General features: G+C 36.6%; 1 protein-coding gene across 2 annotated transcripts; it reads right to left on the bottom strand.

Moving 5' to 3' along the window:
* Positions 1-5,678: 5,678 nt before the first annotated feature.
* Positions 5,679-20,068, bottom strand: stam2 (signal transducing adaptor molecule (SH3 domain and ITAM motif) 2). Of its 2 annotated transcripts, none has more exons than XM_023277996.3 (14): positions 19,897-20,068; positions 18,242-18,326; positions 17,980-18,055; positions 16,723-16,818; positions 16,319-16,465; positions 14,053-14,119; positions 13,511-13,709; positions 12,445-12,539; positions 12,197-12,279; positions 12,018-12,105; positions 11,834-11,888; positions 11,461-11,608; positions 9,280-9,446; positions 5,679-8,181 (listed from the first exon to the last, which is right to left on the bottom strand). In XM_023277996.3, exons 1-14 carry the CDS (start codon positions 19,934-19,936, stop codon positions 8,004-8,006), a joined length of 1,524 nt encoding a protein of 507 aa, XP_023133764.1. In that variant the 5' UTR covers positions 19,937-20,068; the 3' UTR covers positions 5,679-8,003. The 2 variants fall into 2 exon arrangements, with proteins under 2 accessions (XP_023133764.1, XP_023133763.1); XM_023277995.3 differs by having other exon boundaries at positions 5,679-8,184.
* Between the last annotated feature and the right edge of the window lie 1,153 nt (positions 20,069-21,221).

Here is a 21,221-nt window from a genome sequence, read left to right on the forward strand (position 1 = left end):
ATAACATTTTCTGTTGGTGAGAAAGCCAGAAAAATGGCATGTATAATGATTAAAATGATAGACCTGCCCTATGCACCCTATGAGAACCATTTTTTTGTGCAGTAATTTCACCAGTCTGTAACTCTTTAAAGAGCTAGTTGAGGATGCACACTTTTACTTGGGATTAAGTCTATATCACAGCTACAACTCTAATATTTATTCTATACTTTTCATATATATCCATTCACAGCACCTATAAAAATTTTCATCCCCTTGGAAGTTTTAGCCTCTTATTTCTTTTCAAAATCAAATCATTATCAGTCTAATTTGACTTTTTTGGACAAAAATGTACAAATAAAGACTCTTTCATGTCAAAATGAGAACAGATTTCAACAAAATATTTCAAATCTATTAAAAATATAACATTTTCTGTTGGGAGATAGCAAGACAAATATAATATACAATGAATAAAATGATAGACCTACTCTATGCACACTATGAGAACCAATTTTTGTGTAGTAATTTGACCAGTCTTTACCTCTTCAAAGAGCTAATTGAGAATGCACATTTTGATTTATGATTAATTCTATATCACACTTAAAACTCTAACATTTATTCTATACTTTTCATATACACTACCAGTCAAAAGTTTGGACACACCTTCTCATTCAGTACTTTTTATTTATTTGTATCATTTTCTACATTGTAGATTAATACTGAAGATTAACAAGAACAAGATCAAGATTTTTGTGTACAACATAATTCCGTATGTATTCTTTCATAGGTTTGATGTCTTAAATATATATATCTACAAGGTAGACAATAATTAAACTAAAACCATTGACTGAGAAGGTGTGTCCAAACTTTTGACTGGTAGTGTATATCTATATACAGCACCTACAAAAAGTATTCATCCGCTTGGAAGTTTTACCCTTTTATTTCTTTTCATTTCATTTAAGTTGGCTTTTTGGACAAATATTTATAATAAAAGACTCTTCCATGTCAAAGTGAGAACAGATTTCTACAAAATTTTCTGTCGAGAGACAACAAGAAAAATACAATATATAATGGATACAATGATAGGTCTCTATGCACAGTATGAGAACCAGTTTTTGTGCAGTAATTTGACCAGTCTGTACCTCTTCAAAGAGCTAATTGAGGATGTACACTTTGACTTAGAATTAATTCTATATCACAGCTAAAATGCTGACATTTACTGTAATCTATTTAAGAATTTGTGACTGAATCTGAAAAGTGCTGTTCAGTCACAGTCTCAAGTTCCAACAGAGCTTGAGCAGTTTTGGAAAGAAGAATCGGGTAAAATTGCAGAGTCTAGATGTGAGAGCTCTCCACACAGGTTCAAAATAGACTTATCAAAGATCTTTTATTATTTATTTAAACCACCAGAACATTGTAATCCTGTACTGATACAAACAAGAAGAGTAAAAGGGGTGAATCAATTAGATAAAGCAATATGAATGTATATAAATGCCTCTTTGAAGTTAGAATTTACAAGGAGCATTGAAGGCAACATAAACTCTCCCTCACATTCAGTGAGTTCAGCCAATTAATCCTCTTCATGGTATATAAAACCACTGCAGCTCTCATAAAAACTGAATGTTGTCCCATTACAGATGCTGTATATTATGTTAGGCAGCATTAATAATGCAGCAGTTTAAAAAAAAAACAAAACAAACAACATTTGTCATGATGATAACTAGAAACACTGAAATTATCTGTCCATGGTAAAATAAAATAAAAAATAAAAAAGCATTTTCTGTCTTTTAATGGTAAATCTACATATTCTATTAGTCAATTATGTCTTTTTTCTGCCGTTTAATTATGTGTCCATAGTGAAAAACAGGACATTTTCCATCATTTAACAGTATATCTACAATATAAAAGCTGCAACCCTCATAAAAATTAAATAATGCCGATTACAGGTTCTGTCCATTATGTCAAACGCTTAGAATGATTGAAGTATAAATATTCCAATGTTTTTTTTTAAAAAAATCATGATAATAGTGATAGTTTTAAACAGATAAATTATATTATAAATAAAACACTTTCTCGTTAATATATAATCTGTAGTATTGTGTAGGGAGCTGTATTTTTCCCAGACTTTGTGCCATAATACCAATGATTTATGCTAGCAATCTGTCCAAATTTAACTTTTTTTTTTAAAAAGAAAAGAAAAAGAAAGAAAAGAAAGAATTTTAAGTATGACTATCATAAAATAAATCTGTTTCAGACATTCATATCCGTAAAAAAAAAAAAGAAGAAGAAGAAAACAAGGCATTTTCAATAAATTAATGGGGTACCAAAAGTTAAAAAAAAAAAAGAAAAGCTTTTGATAGTAAATCAGTAACAGGAATGTACACTTTTGATGATTTAATGGTGAACTACAGGACATTTGCTGTTATTTAATCGAATATCAAGTACAAAAATAACAGAAAAAGTATGGCAGTTCATTACCATTATAATGATGCTATATAGAACCACTCCGATATTTATAAAAAGTGAATGCTGTCCCATTAAAGATATGGTATATTATGGTATACTGAGTAATTCAAGTATGCTCTTTTTAAAGTATTTTTCATGATCATGAGTGGTAACTTTAAAGAGTTAAAATTTTTATTGTAATATTATACAATATTGTAAATACAACATAAACACTACTGTTCAAAAGTTTGGGGTCACTCAGGCAATTTTATGCTTTCCATGAAAACTCACACTTTTATAAATGTGCTAACATAATTACACAAGGGTTTTCTAATCATCAATTAGCCTTTCAACACCATTAGCTAACACAAAATAGCATTAGAACACAGGAGTGATGGTTGCTGGAAATGTTCCTCTGTACCCCTATGGAGATATTCCATTAAAAATCTGTCGTTTCCAGCTAGAATAGTCATTTACCACATTAACACGCACACACAGGGTGTATATATATATATATATATATATATATATATATATATATATAGAGCACTGAGTGAAGTCAGGCAGTGAAGGAAGAGGAGATTGAGCTTGTTGGGCAGAAAATTGTCTTTTAAAAATCTTCACGATGGCAGCTTGGATAAAAGCCTGGTTGTGTGCAAATTGTACAACAAAGAGTGTTCTGATCACTGCGTCACTTCAAGCCGACGGTATCACCTCAATGTAAAACATGTTGCTGTTAGCACCAGAGCTAACGTTAGCTACGAGTCATGCTAACGGCTAACGGTGTAGCCATCCCATAATAGACCACTTTTCTATACAGCGCTTGAGTTTACAGAAAGTCTTAAAATGTTGAATAAAATCGCTATAATTGCACTTAGATTTGCAGTAATCTGTGAATGTAGCAGACAGATGAAAAATGCAGATAAATAGAAATGAAACATTTTTGTGGTTTAACTTTTTACTCCGTCAAGGCTCTGCCTCCTTGGAGGAGGAATAACCTAAACAACAAAAATATCTCTTTTAATAACTTGATTATAAAATTTTTGTTTATAAAAAATTACATAAATAAAAATTGATATTCCTATAAAAAGAACCATCAAAATGACACCATTTATCAGACCCAGAAAAGATGAAAACAGAATGAATCTCTGGATTTTCAACTTTCTGAAGCTCCTTGAACTACTTATGCTGATTTTATGTGCCATACAGTGGAAAAAACAACTAAATTCAGGCTTTAAGTCATCAAAATCACTGTTTTCTATATGTCCCATTTTCCTTTTTTAAAATAAATTTTAAATTATAAACACGTATATGTCTATTCATTGATTCAACTGTCAACCACAATTTTAGTTGAATTGAAAAACTTCACTTATTGTGTCAATTATTGCTATTCGACAAAACTGCAATTAATTGTGATTAATTAATTACAAAGCCTGTAATTAAATTTTTTAATCGCGTCCCACCACTAATATATATATATATATATATATATATATATATATATATATATATATATATATATATATATATATATATATATATATACATATATATATATATATATATATATATATACATATATATATATGGAAAAAATTGTTGGTACTCCTCAGTTAATGAAAGAAAAATCCACAATGATCGCAGAAATCATTGGATTTCATTGTACCCTGCACAGATTCAAGACACCATGTGCCAGATGCAGCAAAGCAGCCCCAGAACATAACAGAGCCTCCTCCATGTTTCACAGTAGAGACAGTGTTGTTTTCTTGATATGCTTCATTTTTGCGTCTGTGAACATAGAGCTGATGTACTTTGCCAAAAAGTTCCAGTTCATGAAATCTCATGACTATCAAGGTATTCTAGAGAAAAATGTGCTGCCCAGTGTCAGAAAGCTTGGTCTCAGTTGCAGGTCACGGGTCTTGCAACAGGATAATGAGCCAAAACACACAGCTAAAAACAGCCAAGAATGGCTAAGAGGAAAACACTGGACTCTTCTGAAGTGGCCTTCTGTGATTTAAATCTTATTGAACGTCTGTGGAAGGAGCTGAAACATGCCGTCTGGAGAAGGCACCCTTCAAACCTGAGACAACTGGAGCAGTCTGCTCATGAGGAGTGGACCAGAATACCTACTGAGAGGTGCAGAAGTCTCACTGACAGTTACAGACATGGTTTGATTGCAGTGATTTCTTCAAAAGGTTGTGAAACAAAATATTAAGTTAAGGGTACCATCATTTTTGTCCAGACCTGTTTCATGATTTTATTTTTTAAAATAATTCTGTTAAACCACGGTTCAAAAGCAACGTCTGATTTTCATTGGTTGATTTTCATAGAAATTTTATTCATTACTTTTGTCAGATTCAAATGATTTCTGTGACCATTGTGGGTTTTTCTTTCATTAACCGAGAGGTACCAACAATTTGGTGCATGTGTGTATATATACGTGTGTGTGTGTGTGTGTGTGTGTGTGTGTGTGTGTATATATATATATATATATTATATATATATATATATATCCAGGACAAACAGCAGATGATAAAATATATATATATATATATATATACATACATATATATATGCATATACATATATATGTGTATGTATATTGCCGTCTTTTCAAGATTAAAAAAAATACCTTTATATGTGCTGTTTATAGCCCCAATTAAGCTCTTCTTTTCCACTTGGATGTTTTCAGTTGTTTCTGTTGGTAATGTTTTCTTAAATATGATCTTAAATCATTTTTAGTTTTTTATATATATATATATATAGTATATATATATATATATATATATATATATATATATATATATCCAGGACAAACAGCAGATGATAAAATCTCCTGTCTTGCTCAGCAAACGGAGCTACCGGCTGTGTCGTTTTCAGAAAACCTCACAGCAGGTCCAAGGGAAACCTTTACACTCTGCAGGTTTCCTGGCAATCATTCGATCTTGAACATTTACTGTCATTTACAAAAAAAATGTGTATCTGCACCAGAACAGCACTGGCATCTAAAGATACCCCAGCGTGTCCATTTGAAAAGTAAAGAGCAGAAACTATAAAAAGGCCGACTTCAATGAATAAATCATGTCTTCTGGGTAGATCATATTATTGGCTTGTACGTCTCATGCAGCTGCTGATATGCGCAAGGGACTAGAGGAGGGTAATTACCAGGACTGGACTGTTTTAATCATGTTCCTCTTAATTGTAGAAATGTAATTGTTTAAATAGATCAGTTGGGACAAAAAAATCAAATGCTCATACTCATTACAGGTAATTTTTTTTATTTCAAAGAATATTTATAAGTTTGCTCTGTTACAAAAGCAGTTTTAAAATCTTGGATGAAGGAGCTTCTCCTGGAATATTTTAAATATACAGAATTATACATATCCAGAGGATTTCTGAGACAGAAGTTACTTGCCAAAGTTGTATCTATCTCATTCTTTGCTTCTTTTTTTCCGACAGAAAAACAAGGCATTCAGTGGTAAATCAATGTTTACAAAACTAAGGTGCAATGCCAAAGTCACTGACAAATCCAGGAATTTTACAACTAATATACAATGCCTTTAAACACGAGGTGCTAAACGGAAATATAGACAGCTCTGGCTAAAATCATAACTACGGAGTTACTGCAACAGGACTGTATGAGGGCTACTTTAAGTGTAGCTGAAGAAAAACAACAGTATGTTTAAAACATGATGCCTCACTTCTCCTTCTTCATTTATAACAACCAAAGATTTTTGTTCCATTTACATTTTACCAAGACAAATTAAAGTAATAGCAGAAGCAACGTATGAATAATAATAATTACACATTTTCTCCAACCTTGTAAATTACACATGTATAATGTCTCAATATATATAAATAAAAGTACAGGCAAAGTCAACAAGATCTGAGATTTGAAAGTATCTAGATGTGAAACATCTCAGTATTGTGCACTTGCATAAAACATGGAATCCTAGCAGGTTTCCACTGAATGGAAGAGACCCCAGACATGAAGAGAGGCAGAAAAGACGTAGTAATCATGAGGAGATGCAGCATTTCGTCATATTACTAACAAGCAAATGAAAAGATTTCACCCTAAAGTTTGACAATCCTTTGAAAATCAGTGTATTTTCTTCTTTTTTACAATAATGATCTTCTATGAAAGTCCACAAACATGCACACGCAGACATGTACAAAAAAAAAACATACACACACTGACAGTTTACTTGAATATCTCAAATGCAGCCACAGAATGTATCACAAGGCAGTGGGTTTATGGAAAAGAAGTCATATTTGAACCATTTACACTAACTGTTAACATACAGGTGAAAAATAAGAGTTTGCACTTTAGACATTCTGCTTGAGATCAGCTACAGTGATGGATGCTGGTGGTGACAAAAAAAGGAGCCTCTGCCTTTTGAAAAACTGCACACTTCACCCTGAAAGGTGTGCCAGATTTAACAGACGCTGCAGAAGTTGCAGAAAGACGAGTGCTTTCAGCACTACAGGACAAAGAGACAATCTAAATAAAACTCACTCAGGGACTTAAAAACATGAATGGTGATTACAAACGTACAAAAACAACAGTGAGGCCATTAATGCAGATAAACTTGAAACAAATGAGGTTAAATTCACACAAAGCTAACAGCCTTCTAGGAGTGTTTCCACTGCCCACGTTACAACATGCAACTGGTGTTTTCAGTTGTATTTACTCTGCACAACACGTCTTGCAGGCGGCCAGTAGAAGACACAGTTCAGCTGTAATTTGCAGCTGTCTATCTCATACATCTGAGGGAAAAGATATGCTTCAGTTTTGATTACTCACGCAAATGCACTTGGAGAGCTGCGAGGAGTATTTTAGTCTATTTTACTTCACTTTGTAATTAAGTTCATCTTGTCTTTTGCTGCAAGCGCTGCCAAAATACTGGAAGTGCACAGCAGTATTGTGACTAAATGCATCAAATACAGACAGGAGACTGTAGTTGCTGCTACATGACCAGGATGTATGAATAGAAGGAAAATAAGCTTCTTTTGTGTCTTTAAATTTATCTACACTAATGTAATCTAACCCTCTTTATCCACCTTGGAATAGGAGGATGCTGTGTGGATTCTTTAAAGGAGCCCAGCACTGTTTGGAAGAGGCATTGTGTTGGACTATGGATTGTAAAATGCTCATTTCCATAAATCAGACAATCACTGCACATTATGTTGCACCCAACTCTTCTTTTGTGTTGACCTGTGACGTGTGAAAACCAGCGTAGCATTCAGTCTTTTATAGAAAAAGAGCTCAAGGACAGGAGAAAACTCCGCCTGGCGCCATGTTAAGCCTCATATACAGTAGCTCATGACTCCTGACTCAGAAGCACAGCAGACCTGCTTTACGTACACGCTTCAGTTATTTCAACCTTCCTGGGTGTGTTCAGTCCAGCTTGACAGGCACAATAAAGCCAAAGGTATTATCCGAAAGCAATGATCTCACTCTCTCACTCACACACACGTGCACACACACACACACACACACACACGGTAAGTCAACTGAATACACAGCTAACAACTGAAATATCTCAAGTATGTATTCGTCTCAGGTCTGCAATCAGTCAGTTTTACAGCAGAGGCTGCTGATAATACGTTGCCTGCTGCTGTTGGGGAGCCTGGTGAGGTGGAGCAGCTACAGGATATGACACGGGAGGCATGCTGGAGTTGTGATAGGCCGACATGTCCATGGCCACACCTGCCTGGTGGGGATAAGGAGCTCCGGCGGCTTGGTTCATGTACTGAGCGCTGCTGTGAAGGAAATGCAGATGTGACATTTAGTAACAACAACATACATGTAAAGTTAGCATCACAAAAATCCTAAGCTGAGAAGTTCCTCAACAAAATTCTCATTTAGTGAACTCATTTTGTGGCAATATGATAATATCTTGTTATTGCTCGAAAAATTCGGTAGCCTCTAATTAATGATGTAAACATAACTGTTATTAAAACAGAATAAATTACTAAATGTTTTTGCTTTTCTTGTGACAAATTGTCCTCTAATGTAATGTAAGAATGTGCACTTTTACATTTTATGCCAATACATTTCCACATGTTTAGATTTTTACGACATACTTTTTTTTAAAACTCATGTTTATCTGTATTTTTCTACTGCATAAATTTCTACGACTTTGAATGAGAGCAGATGTAACATGAGCAATTTCCCACTCAGGGATCAATAAAGTATTTCTATGTCTGATTCTGTAATGGATAAATTTCGAATGTTTACACACACTTGCCATAATTTCAATCTCCTAAAATGACAAAGTTAGGTCCTTCTCAGTGCTAATTAGGACTGGCCCGAATAGCAATTCCTGGGCTCCGGATATTCGGCCCCAATTAACGACAAACGTCCGAATTTCCGGATCGTCCAATATCGTCCAACAGGGGTAGGAGGGATGGGGGGCAGTGGTGTGGTGATGAGATGGAGACAAACGGTGAAGCCGGGGGGTGACAATGTCAGTTGTCATACAACTGACATTACAGTTGTATGACAGTTGTCAGTTGTCATACAACTGACATTACCAAAACTCTACCTGTTCTGTTAACTATCCAATGTTGAAAACAAATAGTTTTGTAATAGCAGTACTTATAAAAATATTCATCCCCAGGAGGTTTATCCACACAGGATAAATGCTATAATTGCAGTTCATCTACTACATACTGGCTTGAAAGAGGTAAACACTTCTTCAATCACTTATTTTACTTTGACACGAAAGAGTCTCAATACGTAAATTCTTGTCAAAAAACCTTAATTCAATTGGCTAATTCAATGTTATAAAGCAATAAAAGAGGAAGTCTCTGCAGAGTTTCCACAGCAACAGCCTTTAAGTTTTGTGTTCTTACGTCATGTAGGGAGGCTGAGCAGCTTGGGTGTTGGGTGGTGCTGAGATGTTGGGTGGGAGTGAATGCAGCGGTCCGGGCTGGTCGCTGGGTAAAGTGTAGGGCTGAGCAGGGGGAACCTGGGGCATCGCTGAAGGCATGTAAGGTCCAGCAGATGGTCCAAGGTAGCCCTGAACAGAGCAGGAGATCAAGAGAGAAGCAAGTCGGCTTTAATAAGTGCTAGAAACATGACTGATCATGCAATTCTTCTTCATTTAAAGGATGTAGAGAAAGTGTCACCAGCCAACTCTGTATGTATAAATTGAGAATCAAGAGTGGGAAAAAAAACCTTAACGACCCTAACTGACCTGCTGAAGAAGTTGTCATGGTGTTTTGAGGAAAAGATAAAAGCACAGCATATACAGTACATATACACACAACATAGCAATTATTTATAGAGAACCAGACATATAAACAACCAGCTTGTAGAGATTGCTGCACCTCCAACACAGACACAAACCACACAAACTGTCACACAACACAGTAAATTAACTAAACAGCAACTAAAGGACTAGCTTCACATTTCACACAGTCTTGATGCAAAAATGAGCTAACAGCAGTTAGCTATAGCTAAATATAAGACATGGCAGTCAAAAAAAATCTCATCTAAAGCTTGGCAAGAAAGCATAAAAGTTTCAAACCGTAAAATGTCAAAATACACCCCCCCCCCCCCAAAAAAAAACAACCAACCAACCAACCAACCAACCAAGAAGCACAAATCAACAGAATATTGGTACAAAACTACAAAATTCGCAGTAATTAAGCCATTTAAATAAAACTAAATGACAAAATTATTATTCAGTTCTGTGAGTTACAAGTTTTTGTCCACTTCTGCAAAAAGTTAATGTTCTTTCTGGCCCTGGCTAAACATAGAAACATTTTAACAACAGAGAAGTTCACCAATGAATGCTTGACCTCCAGAAAATGCCTTTCTGCTGGGAGCTAGACACAGAACTCGACACATAAAATATTCATGCTGTTCCAGTCAATCAGGGAGTGTTGCTACACTATTTTTCACACATTTAGAAGTGACTAAAAAATATTAATTTTGTATAAAGTTTTTATTTTTTTTAATCTCAAACGCGAAACTAAATTCTTGTTCCTGCAAGTGCAAAAAACAACCTGGTAGCGAGTTTAACTGAGCTCTGCAATAAACATGAACAGCGAATAATAGGTTGAGCAGCACGCTGGTGTGGGCCTGCCCAGTGAAGTGGACAGTTTTTCTAAATCTTCAGGGAGAGACAGTGACATCAATCATTACAAAGAAAACAGCCATTGCCAAGAAAATTCGGGCAGCTACAAACTCTCTGGGGAATAAAAAAGGCTGACTGAATGTCAAGCTATCAGGACAGGTCTGGGAGGAAAAAGCTACCCAAATCTAACACTCATGAAAACCTAGTGTAAGCATGTTTGTGTCGCTGCAACAAATGCTTTTCTTTTATATCAACCCTTTGTTAGTGCTGAAATTCAACTATGCAATTGCATAAGGTGCTTTCAAGTGGGAACACTGGTTGCAAAAACACATTCTGTCAAAATAAACCTCTTCAACCTGGACTGAACTGTGAACCAAACCTCTGACTGAATCCATCATTAAATTATGTATGACTTCGCTCTGCTTTCTATTGATTGAGTGCATGTGACAGGATTGAGAAAACAGAGCTGCAGTACACCAACAAGAGCAGTAAATGATTAGATTTAAAGGTATTTAAAAGCAAATATGATTTCTATATATATCTTCAGCTTTTTGCCATTTTGATCAGTATTCATCATTTGATCAGATTCCAAAGAGCAGTGTCATTACCTCGAGCTGTATTTATCTTGCTGCCGAAGAAGCTATTCAAACCAAAATCTTGACAACAGTGTCATAAATCAACCCTTAATTTTTGAACAGTGTGAGTGCAGATTGTATTATTCTCCTGACAGTAGAAATCCAATCTAATAAAGCAGGGTTATGAAGCTGTCATTGTGTTTTGTCCAATGTGCTTCCTATTATTTTCAACTTTCTAGTGATTATTTAACTGACAGCCTTGTTGTTTAAATGTCATTTGAGACAGACAATTAAGTAGCTCTAGATTTTTGAAAAAGGATGTTCAGCTCAGAGATTTTAGAGAGCATACAGGACAACTTTAATGTATTTTTTCTGACCTGCATGGCCACAGCTGAGCCGGCTGGTGCGTACTGCGACTGCACCTTGGAGTACGCTGAGTAGAATGGAGCCTCATTCATGAGCTTGTTGTAAAGCTCCAGGGCCTCCAAAACCTTCACATTCAACTCTGACAAGTCTGAGTGATTCCTGCAACATAGAGAGAGACACTTGTTGAATATGCTGGATGAAGAATCCTTTCTATTTGTAGAAATTTCAAGGAAGCCAAGATTCAATCATTGCTGTTTATATCCTGAATTTCATAGTACCTAGAAGGGTCTTGCCGGACCATTATATTGTTTTCATTACATCTAGCACTACACTGCTTTTTATGATCCCAATTATCATAAAGAGGTTGTATATTTAACATATTACCTGTCAATCTCCTGCAGCTTCTCATCAATCATTGGGTTCATCTGCTCACACGCACCTGTTCAGTCAGATATTGACAGATGGGGAGGAAAACACAAACAGAGTCAGACAACAAAAATGTGGCTCAGACTGACTGTATTTGTCACAGACAGTGTGACTACATTTACACCAGCATTAGAGTTTATACCCTCCAGCTGGATCAGCTCTGGGGAGTCGGGAGACGGATCTGCAGGATCTGCATTCTGCAGCAGTGCCAGCGTTCTGTCCATTTTCCCCTGCACAAAGGAGAGAGCAGACCTGGGTTGGCAATTTTACTGAGAGGTGATGTGGTCTGTAAATGAAAGTGCACCGAAGAAAAGGTCGTACCTCATCAATGAAGACAGGCTCGGGCTCAACTTTGGTTTCCAGGCTTGTCTCTTCAGGACTAGCTGTCTTCTCAACATAAGCCACTGTGCAAGAAAAAGTTAAAGTTGAATTAAAACTTTCTCAAACAAGTTGTTCCAAGTCAAATCAAATAACTTTACTAGAGAGGCTGGTATGCTTTATAAAGTTACAAAACAGGATATACTGAAAGGGCTACAGCATTAAGTTTCAGACGGAATAAAAATGCAAACCTGGCTCTGGCTCTGCATTCAGATTGGTTGTGACAAAGTTGGAGGGGAAAAGCCCGACTCCTCTGTGGTTCTCTCCTTTCCACCAGTTTGGATCACTGCAAACAAAAGCATGAAATAAGAATAAATATCAATGCGTAAACTTCTGAGAACCAGCTCATTTACACTCAGCGTCTCAATAAGGCTCCTAACAGTCAAAGTCATTTCCTGAAAGCATAGAATCTCCATCATACAAGCCACCTTAGCATAAAAAAAGCATTGTTTTCACAGGGTTTGCTCACTGCACAGGGTGGAGGCCTCTCTTCTAATAAAATGTGTCAACACAGGGCGAAATAATATTATCATTCAACCACCAAAGTTCATATAAAGAGACTCTGCATGCCAGTTTAAACTGTAAACAAATGAATCCCACCCTGAAAGTCCAGATGTCAAATTAGAGCCAAACAAATGTTAGCAGCCATGACTACATAAACCAGTGTTAGCTATCCCATTAATGCAGTTCCAGCGCTAAACTATAAATGCCTTTATAAATTCGTGGTTCTGACCAGATTACTGGAGTTAATTGTTAATTATGCAGTCTGACCTAACAGGTAGGTCTCCTTGGAATAATAAATAGTTTCCACATTACTTTTGAAATACAAGCCGTTTTAGCTACAAAAACATCTCTTCATGTCAACTGCCTCATCAACATTAAACTTATTGTCATTTTCAGCCCACACTTGCAGGGACATCACTTAGAGACCTGTCTATTGGTCTTTGGAAGAAAAACTAAATAACGCCAGTTTTTCTTATATTAGTATTTCTACTCATGGAAGAATTTGGGCAATATATAACGCAATATGTGCAATCTAGTTATTTTCCACATACATAAGAATCTGTGTAACATGTAAATATCCACATAAGAATCAGTACTTAGGTATATTTTTTGTTTATTTTATTTTTCAGCTGATACTCCTTCCATGTCGGCACTATCCCCTTTGCTGCTGTAACACTGCTAATTTCCCCACTGTGGGACTAATAAAGGCTGCTCTTGTCTTATTTTATGATTGCATGTGTTATGAAACATTACCTGTCATCCAAAACGAGAATAACTTCTCCAGCTTTGAAGGTCAGCTCGTTGTCCTCGGCAGCCTCGAAGTCGTACAGCGCTCGCACCTTCTGGGCCTCCTGCCCACCGCCTCCGTTAGCGTAGCTTGGGGGGTCGGAGGTCACGGTCATGGGTCGCGTCTCTGCCTGCTGCTTCTGCTCCTGCAAGGACAGCTCAATGGCTGGGAGAAGGCCACAAGGTTTGGATGGAAAATAGAGAGTCCAGAAGAGACATGGAAAGGAGAAGAGAGGCTTGTCAAATATCCAGCACATATGGGCCTGGCACAGACAGAGGATTCACCTTTCTTATTTTCAGAACACATAACTCTCAGAGGGGTGCTTAAAGGCAGCAAAATCACCTTTTGAAGCACAGGAAATCTCGCTGGCAATCAATTTAAACTGTTCTACTACTTAAAAAAAAGCTGCAACTCTATTAGAATGTAGTATAAAACATATTTATGTGATGGAAAAAACATTGACTTGAACAAGAAGCCAAGAAGTCTGAATGACAGCACCTAACTTTACCTTTGGCCAGGTCATCATCATCTGATGCTTTGCTTGCTGCAGGTGTACTGCCTTTTGTGCTGGACCCCTGTAGTAAGGATAGAAAGATAAGGTCACAACTATGTGCATGTGTGTGTGCATGTGTAAGGAACTGAGTGAAAGCACAAAGACTACAGATGAAAACTGTTTTCCGGTGACTGTAATGCCACCTGCAGTTCATGCTGGGTACCACATGCTGTTCAGAAATGTGTCTCCAGCATTCAAACACAATGACTCCACAGAGCTGCCTCATTTACAGATTTCTAACAGGGTACTGAGGTCAAAGTGGGAACGAAACATTAACTGGACCTTGTTGCCTGTGCTAAACAGCTATTATTCACCACACCTAAGTATTAACAGCTGGCAAATGCTAATACTGTCTGTTGGTGAGGCAGAAATTATCACACCGTGTAAATTTAACATCCAGTAGAAGATTTAAGTTTGTTCCTAATCGATCGATTTCATCCAAAACTACCACCCAAAATTGCTGCTTGTGCGAACTTTAACCAGTTGACTGTAGTAAGAAAGCCAAACCCAACATGTACCAACTGACAGGTAAACAACAGGAAAAGGAAAACCAGTTTTATTAAAAACAGCTTTATAGTGCGAAGTCGAATTCAGACAGGGAATAAATGCTTGCATCCTGTCTAAGCGATGACATTAAAGTTCAGAGTGAATGATCGTAAAAGGTAAACACTGCCACAGCTTGAGTCACACAACCTGCTGCTGTTTGCTCATCAGCTGATAGAGATTAAATGTCATACCTGCTGCCTCGTGCCACCTGCTCTCCATTGAAGTAGGTTTCCTTCACCCTCCCACAACATAATATACAGCACACAGCGACAATGCAAGGATGAGAAAGCCACAATGCAGGTTATGAATCCATATTCTGAACTGTCAGTTTAAAATCCTAACAGGTGGAAATGGGTCAAATTGTTTGTTATGGCCTACATTTGTGTCTGGTATTGTAAAGTACACGTCTAGATTGTTATATACTCCGTCCCACTTTGTTTGGTATGAGTAAAATCAGGTCAGCAATAACTTCTATCTTTACAGAGGCAACAATACTTCTAGGTTACACAATTGTAAGTCAGTTGTTTTACAACAACCTGAGAGCAAAGTTCACTTCAACTTGTGGCACAAAAAAGGTTGTTGCATAACAAATCACACAGGCTTTAAGTAATAAAACAGAACCAGACAACTGCTCTGTCCACTACGTAGACAGTTCCTGGGACCCACACATGTCCACAGAATTATGAGAAAAATGCAAAGAGAAAAATCCCAGTGAGAATTTGCCATAAAAACTCTGACAGAAGAGCTCCACCCAAGTCAAACCTCCACACTGGTCTGCACTGAAACAGCAGCCATAATGACGTCCTCATACTAGACAAAAAAACATCCCACACACAGATATTTTGTTAATGTGGTCTGCAGATGTACTGTAATCAGGATAAGAGAGCCAACAAAAGAAAGAAGTGTGACAAAGTACAGCAAGGAGTGATAGCTGATGATACCACAAAAGGTGCTTCATTCAACATTTTGGTGTTAGGATCCAACTGAATGGAAAAAAGGCTGCTCAATCTGGCTGTGGGTGAGACGTTTACCACGCAAGCAGCCCCACTGGCAAGCAAAGAATTTATTCCTGTCTGTAAAAAAATAAATAAAAGCAGGCCGGGATTGTACTGAAAGTGGCAGACACAATATGTTTTTTGAGGAGGTAGACTAACAGTAATGGCTTACAGTTATGACTAATTTGCTTCACCAAACTGGAAGTCCATAGAGGCTTATTATGCTGTTGTCAAGGTGGAAATTATAGGAAAACCACTGGGCTCTTTAAGGCTGTGAGGGTTAAATGAGGAACCTGAAGACGGCATCATAAACTTCTGTGAATTTCTAAAAATAATGTATTTTTCAGAGGTGACATTGTTGATTTACTTAGAAGTAACTTTGAGCAATCAATAAAAGCTAAGAGATTGAGGTATATTGTGTCATGATGTTGCCTATATTTGCCCATTGACTGTATTGCTGTAAATTACTATACTATATAAATCTGATATTTTTAAGCAGTGACCTTACTATGGTCTTCTAAGTTTTGTCATGTATGCATGTTTGTCTGGTAAAGTTACACAATAAATAACGGTTTATATATGAAGAAATTAAACATAGAACTCAAATACCACACAGGTAAAATAGTGTTTGACTTGCACTTTGCGTTGCGTACCATCTCAAAATCATGCTGTTAACATACCTGTGAGGATGCAGAGGGGAAGGTGACCCCTTCCTCTTTCAAAGACTTGATCGTGGCACCGATGAGGCTGAGCTGTGGATCCTTCTGGAAGTCTTCTGCCCACTCCACCATCAGAGCTTTTAGTTTTTCAGACACCTTGGGATGAGCCTACATAGGACAGAAACAGACAGCTGTGTTGCTCCCTCTTGTGTTTCTATGCCATAAGGAGGTTATAATGACTCCCCAATAACAAGGGCTCTAACTCAGTTTAAGCAGTAGAAAAACTATTTATGATTCTCTCTGTGATGTTTCAGTACATGTTCAAGTGTAAAGGAGCATGTGAATGAGAATTAAAGTTGTTGGGAATGCACAAAATGATAACAGACAGATGTGAAGTGAGGGTAAAAACAGGTGAGTTTACATACCCTGCTCAGCACTCCTCGTACTTCACTGGCAAACTCTCTTGAACAGATTTCCAAGTGAAATATTTTGCCACAGTTTGATACACAAGCACCAAGCAACTGTATAAAAAGAAGTGGAAATTACAGTCAGGCTAAAAAGAGATTCTTTTAATGTTTTCAGTGTCCCGTCCCCACCCCCCACCCCCACCACTCACATTATTGAATTATTTAAAGAATATATTAATAGCAGGTGAAGCTTCTGAAATTATGAAGGTTTTTTTTATGACAATAGGGCTTTAATTGCTAGAATGATTGAATACAGACATCTAAAAATAGAACAGGCCATGTGACAGCATGTGCTCATGATGACTCAGACAGAGAAAGAACTCTCACACTCCTCAATGGAGTTAAATCCCCCAGCGGAAAAGTCTTGCACTTTCTTGCTTTAAAAATGGACATACTACATCAGTTACAGCTTAACTACAGCAACACTGCACTTCTTACACATAAATGTGACATAAGAGTTTGACCCACCATAAACGCTTTTTTGCGTTGTAGGTTTTAAATTTTAGAATTTAAATGCTATTTTGAACAGCTGTTGGTGACAGATGTAGAACTGTTGTAAACTTACCTGCACCTATTTATTTTCATTTTTACCTCTAAGCACATTCTCATTTGCACATTCTGTTCATTTGCACATTTCTGTATCACTCACGTATATTCTTGTATATTTTGTTGATTTTTATTTTTATTTTCTATATTTTTATCTTATTTAATTTTATCTTATTTTAGTTTACCTTCACTTTATAACCTACCCTAATATTATGTGTTGTCTTATTGTTTCCCCATTTCTTGAATACCCAGCTGCTGCAACAACTAAAATTCTCTCTGGGAACTAATAAAGTCAGTCTAAGTCTAAGAAAAATGCACAAAGTATGTTTAAATCCGGTATCTACTGCCACAGTCATTTTATGTTTTGGGCAACATTGCTTCTACAAAAACATGAACACTGAGAGAGTGAGAGAGCAATATTTTGGGATTTTTGTTATCTTCTATCTATCTGCTTTGGGAAACACTTTCAGATCAATTTATTCAGTGATTAAGATTTTTACTTAACATGGCATCCCAGTATATGAAGCATGTCCAGTATAAACTAAATAATATTAGTGACTGGGTCTTCAGTCCAAATCTGAGGAGAATTTCTTCCCATCTCAATTACAAGTTACTTTTTTAATGATATTTTCAGACACTTTTATTCATATGGTGGAGTAAGAAACTTACATTGAGGGCCTGCATGGCAACATGAGGCACTTTGTGGTTGACTCTCTTCATAATGGATCTCAAGCTGTCCTTTGGTCTGAAACAGAAGAAAAGAGAGTCAATACATTGTGAGTCCAGTAACAGTGTCTATGCACTGAAGATGACCCTGACAACATCTCAAAGTCTCAAACAAATCTACTCTACTTCAGAATCCATTTGAATAACAATGTTAGCAAAATACTAATGTCTTACTATTGAAAGGAAAAGCTTTTTTCCAGCTTACCCATTGGATGTTGTTCCAATCTTATCACAAATGTCCATAATTAGCCCCCAGTCATCTGTCGTGTTGGTTTCATTGGTTGCCTTCTCTGGAAATATATGAAACATATGATACAGTAAGTGAGAAATTGTGAAAAAATATCTTCTGGCACCATGGCTGCTTGCTTGTCTTATGAGAAAGCAACTGTCACATTTTAGAAATGATTAATGTACCATAGTCTGTATGATTAAAGTTGAAAAAAATTGAGAGCCCTATAATCTACTAAATTTTCCAGTTTTAGCTGAATGTGAAGAGTCACCTCAATGAACTGTTGAGACCAGTGTAAATGTTGCAACTCGTGATCAGCTTAGTATGTGACATGCCAGACAACAGTCACATTAATTTACAAAATGGCATGAGATCTACTGTGTCAAATTACATGTGCCTTTTTTAGTCATTAAAAGTTCATACTTAGTTACAAGACATTTCATTAAAGTGTATGAGTTTTTAAGATGGTAATAGAGGAGGTCTTTTTGACTTCATGTTAACTGACCCATCACTGCTTAGTAATGTGTTAGGAGGAAATCACTCCAGTGAGCATTTCCAATGAATAGTGTCATGGCCCTCATGACTCAGTCAGTTTAGTGTAACAGTGAACTATTGTCTTGTTATACCAGAAGTACGGTGTTGCAAGGCGCTGATGAAGTTGGTGGCCTGGAAAGTTTGCATGAAAATTTACATGGCTGAGTATGACTAACGAGATAACTAGATGACACAAAAGGCTCAAGTAAATAAATTAACGATTAAAATAACCACCATTAATCTGAAGAGAAGGGGTGAAGAGAAATTATTCAAATTTAGTAAGGTTGAAGCTGATTCTGAAATTAGAATTTCTCTCTTTTCAAAATGACTCAAACCAATTAAACAATTATCTAAACAACGATTAATTGACAAATTGACACATTAAAATTATTTAATAGATCAATCATTGCAACTCTATTGTCTAACAAGTATTGCAAAGCGTAACATATTGACTCAACTATCAAAACTAGTACATACAGAAAGACAAAGTAAAAACAGGAAAAAATAACTGGAACTGTCTGGCACTTTTGCGTCTATTACCTACTACTATGATTTATCAAATTAGTCACAGATGTATTTCCCATTAACGAACCTAATAACGATCAGTGATCTCCGCTTATTAGCTCTGTTAAAGGTAACTGCAGTGGGCATTTTGACTACTTAACGCCAACTTTCTGGCCGATTAATTAATTAATAAGTATCAGATGAAGACATATTTAAAAGCTTTCTGATCGAACATAATCGCACTGTTCAGCCAATATGACCTGAAATGGGGTCAAGTTAGCTTGTAAATGACGTTGTCCTGTGTGTTTACATGAATCAGACTCAAAATTAGTTGCCAAGCAGTCCCTTATCCCGGCGAACAAATTGATCGATAAACTTATTGGAAGTCATTGACATCCTTTTAACTTATTAACTACACATTCAGAAAGCGTCTGAGACTTTCGTATGTTGTTAGAAAAACTGGCAGCGTCGAAATAACTTGAAGCGAACTGAAGAGCTCGTGCTAAAGCTAGCGTTAGCATCAAGTGTTGTTAGCTGTGTCGTTAGCTAGCTGTGACTCACTGATAAGGCCAGAAAAACCGCATTTCACTTACCGACATCTTGGTCAAAAGGATTTGGGGCAAATAAAGGCATCCTAACGATGTAAAAATAAAAGACCCGGACTATGTGGGAAAAGAAAGGTTTGCGTGTTCTCTGGACTAAACCTAAACAAATATCGCTTCCTTGTCCATTAAACTCGCACTAGTTGCTCTTCCGGAAACTGGATCGTATTCGATAATGCCTGAACAGAATTCAAAATACCAGAATATGTTACCGCGTTTGTGCCCGTTTTTTTTTGGTTTGTTTGTTTGTTTGTTTAAAATAATATCATCTTTATTATTATTATTATTGTTACTGAAAATACAGCAAGTGGACATAAAGTCTTAAAAATAGTCCATACAATATTTGGTACTTAATTTTAAAACCTGTTTTGCACGCTAATAAAATACTGGCATCTAGTGGACCAAACAGGAACTTCTAAATGTTGCTCATCCTAATGTCAAATAGTCACAAATTAATTTACTACAGAACTGAACCTTCACCTGCATGTAAAATGTCTAGAAATTGTATCACCTCAGAGTAATTTTGCTGCTTCTGAGCTGACAAGTAGAGTATTGACAATGAATAAACAAACACTTTGCCAAATACAGGCCCTGAAATAGAAACTCAGTGCCACAACACACAAGTTAGAAAACTGGTGCTCACTGAAGTAAACAGAGAACACCTGTTTTCCAATCAGCCTAACTGTATTAACATTACATTCAAATGAGCTATGAACACCAGAGCCTTCTTTATGTTTGTACTATTGTTGTGTCTATCTGCACACCTTCATCATAGCTCCACAGAGAGAACAACTTTCCATGGATCAAAAAAATTTTATTGTGGGGTCATTAAATATCATTTCATCAAGTGGTCCCCACCTGACCCCCTCAGGGGCCTCAAAATAGCTATTTCCAGGGCAGATTTTTACACGTGATTGTATCTATGTATATAAAATTGGACTAATTTCGGGGCACACAGTTGTCCCCAGGCTTTTTGCAGAGTGATATCAATAAAGAACATGCTCTATGTACAGAGAGAAAATGGGAAGACCTTTCATTGCCTTGTGCACAATGTCTCACATTTTATATTCATTAAGCCATGAAATAACTTGAAAAATGCTGCAAATATCAGTTTAAAATATAAAGTTGTCTGCACTGGGCTAAGCCACCAATGTTTCACGGTCCTAACAACACCTCTGCCACAAACACGCCATCATTGAGTGAGGGATTGAAGTCATTCATTTACAGATACTATATACACTCACATTCGAGCCATTCTTGTCCTTAAGCAAACAAATAACACCTGAATGAGGAATCTGCTGGGGAAAAAAAGCCTT

The sequence above is a fragment of the Amphiprion ocellaris genome, chromosome 11 (assembly GCF_022539595.1).
Source record: "Amphiprion ocellaris isolate individual 3 ecotype Okinawa chromosome 11, ASM2253959v1, whole genome shotgun sequence".
Classification (NCBI taxonomy): Eukaryota; Metazoa; Chordata; class Actinopteri; family Pomacentridae; genus Amphiprion; species Amphiprion ocellaris.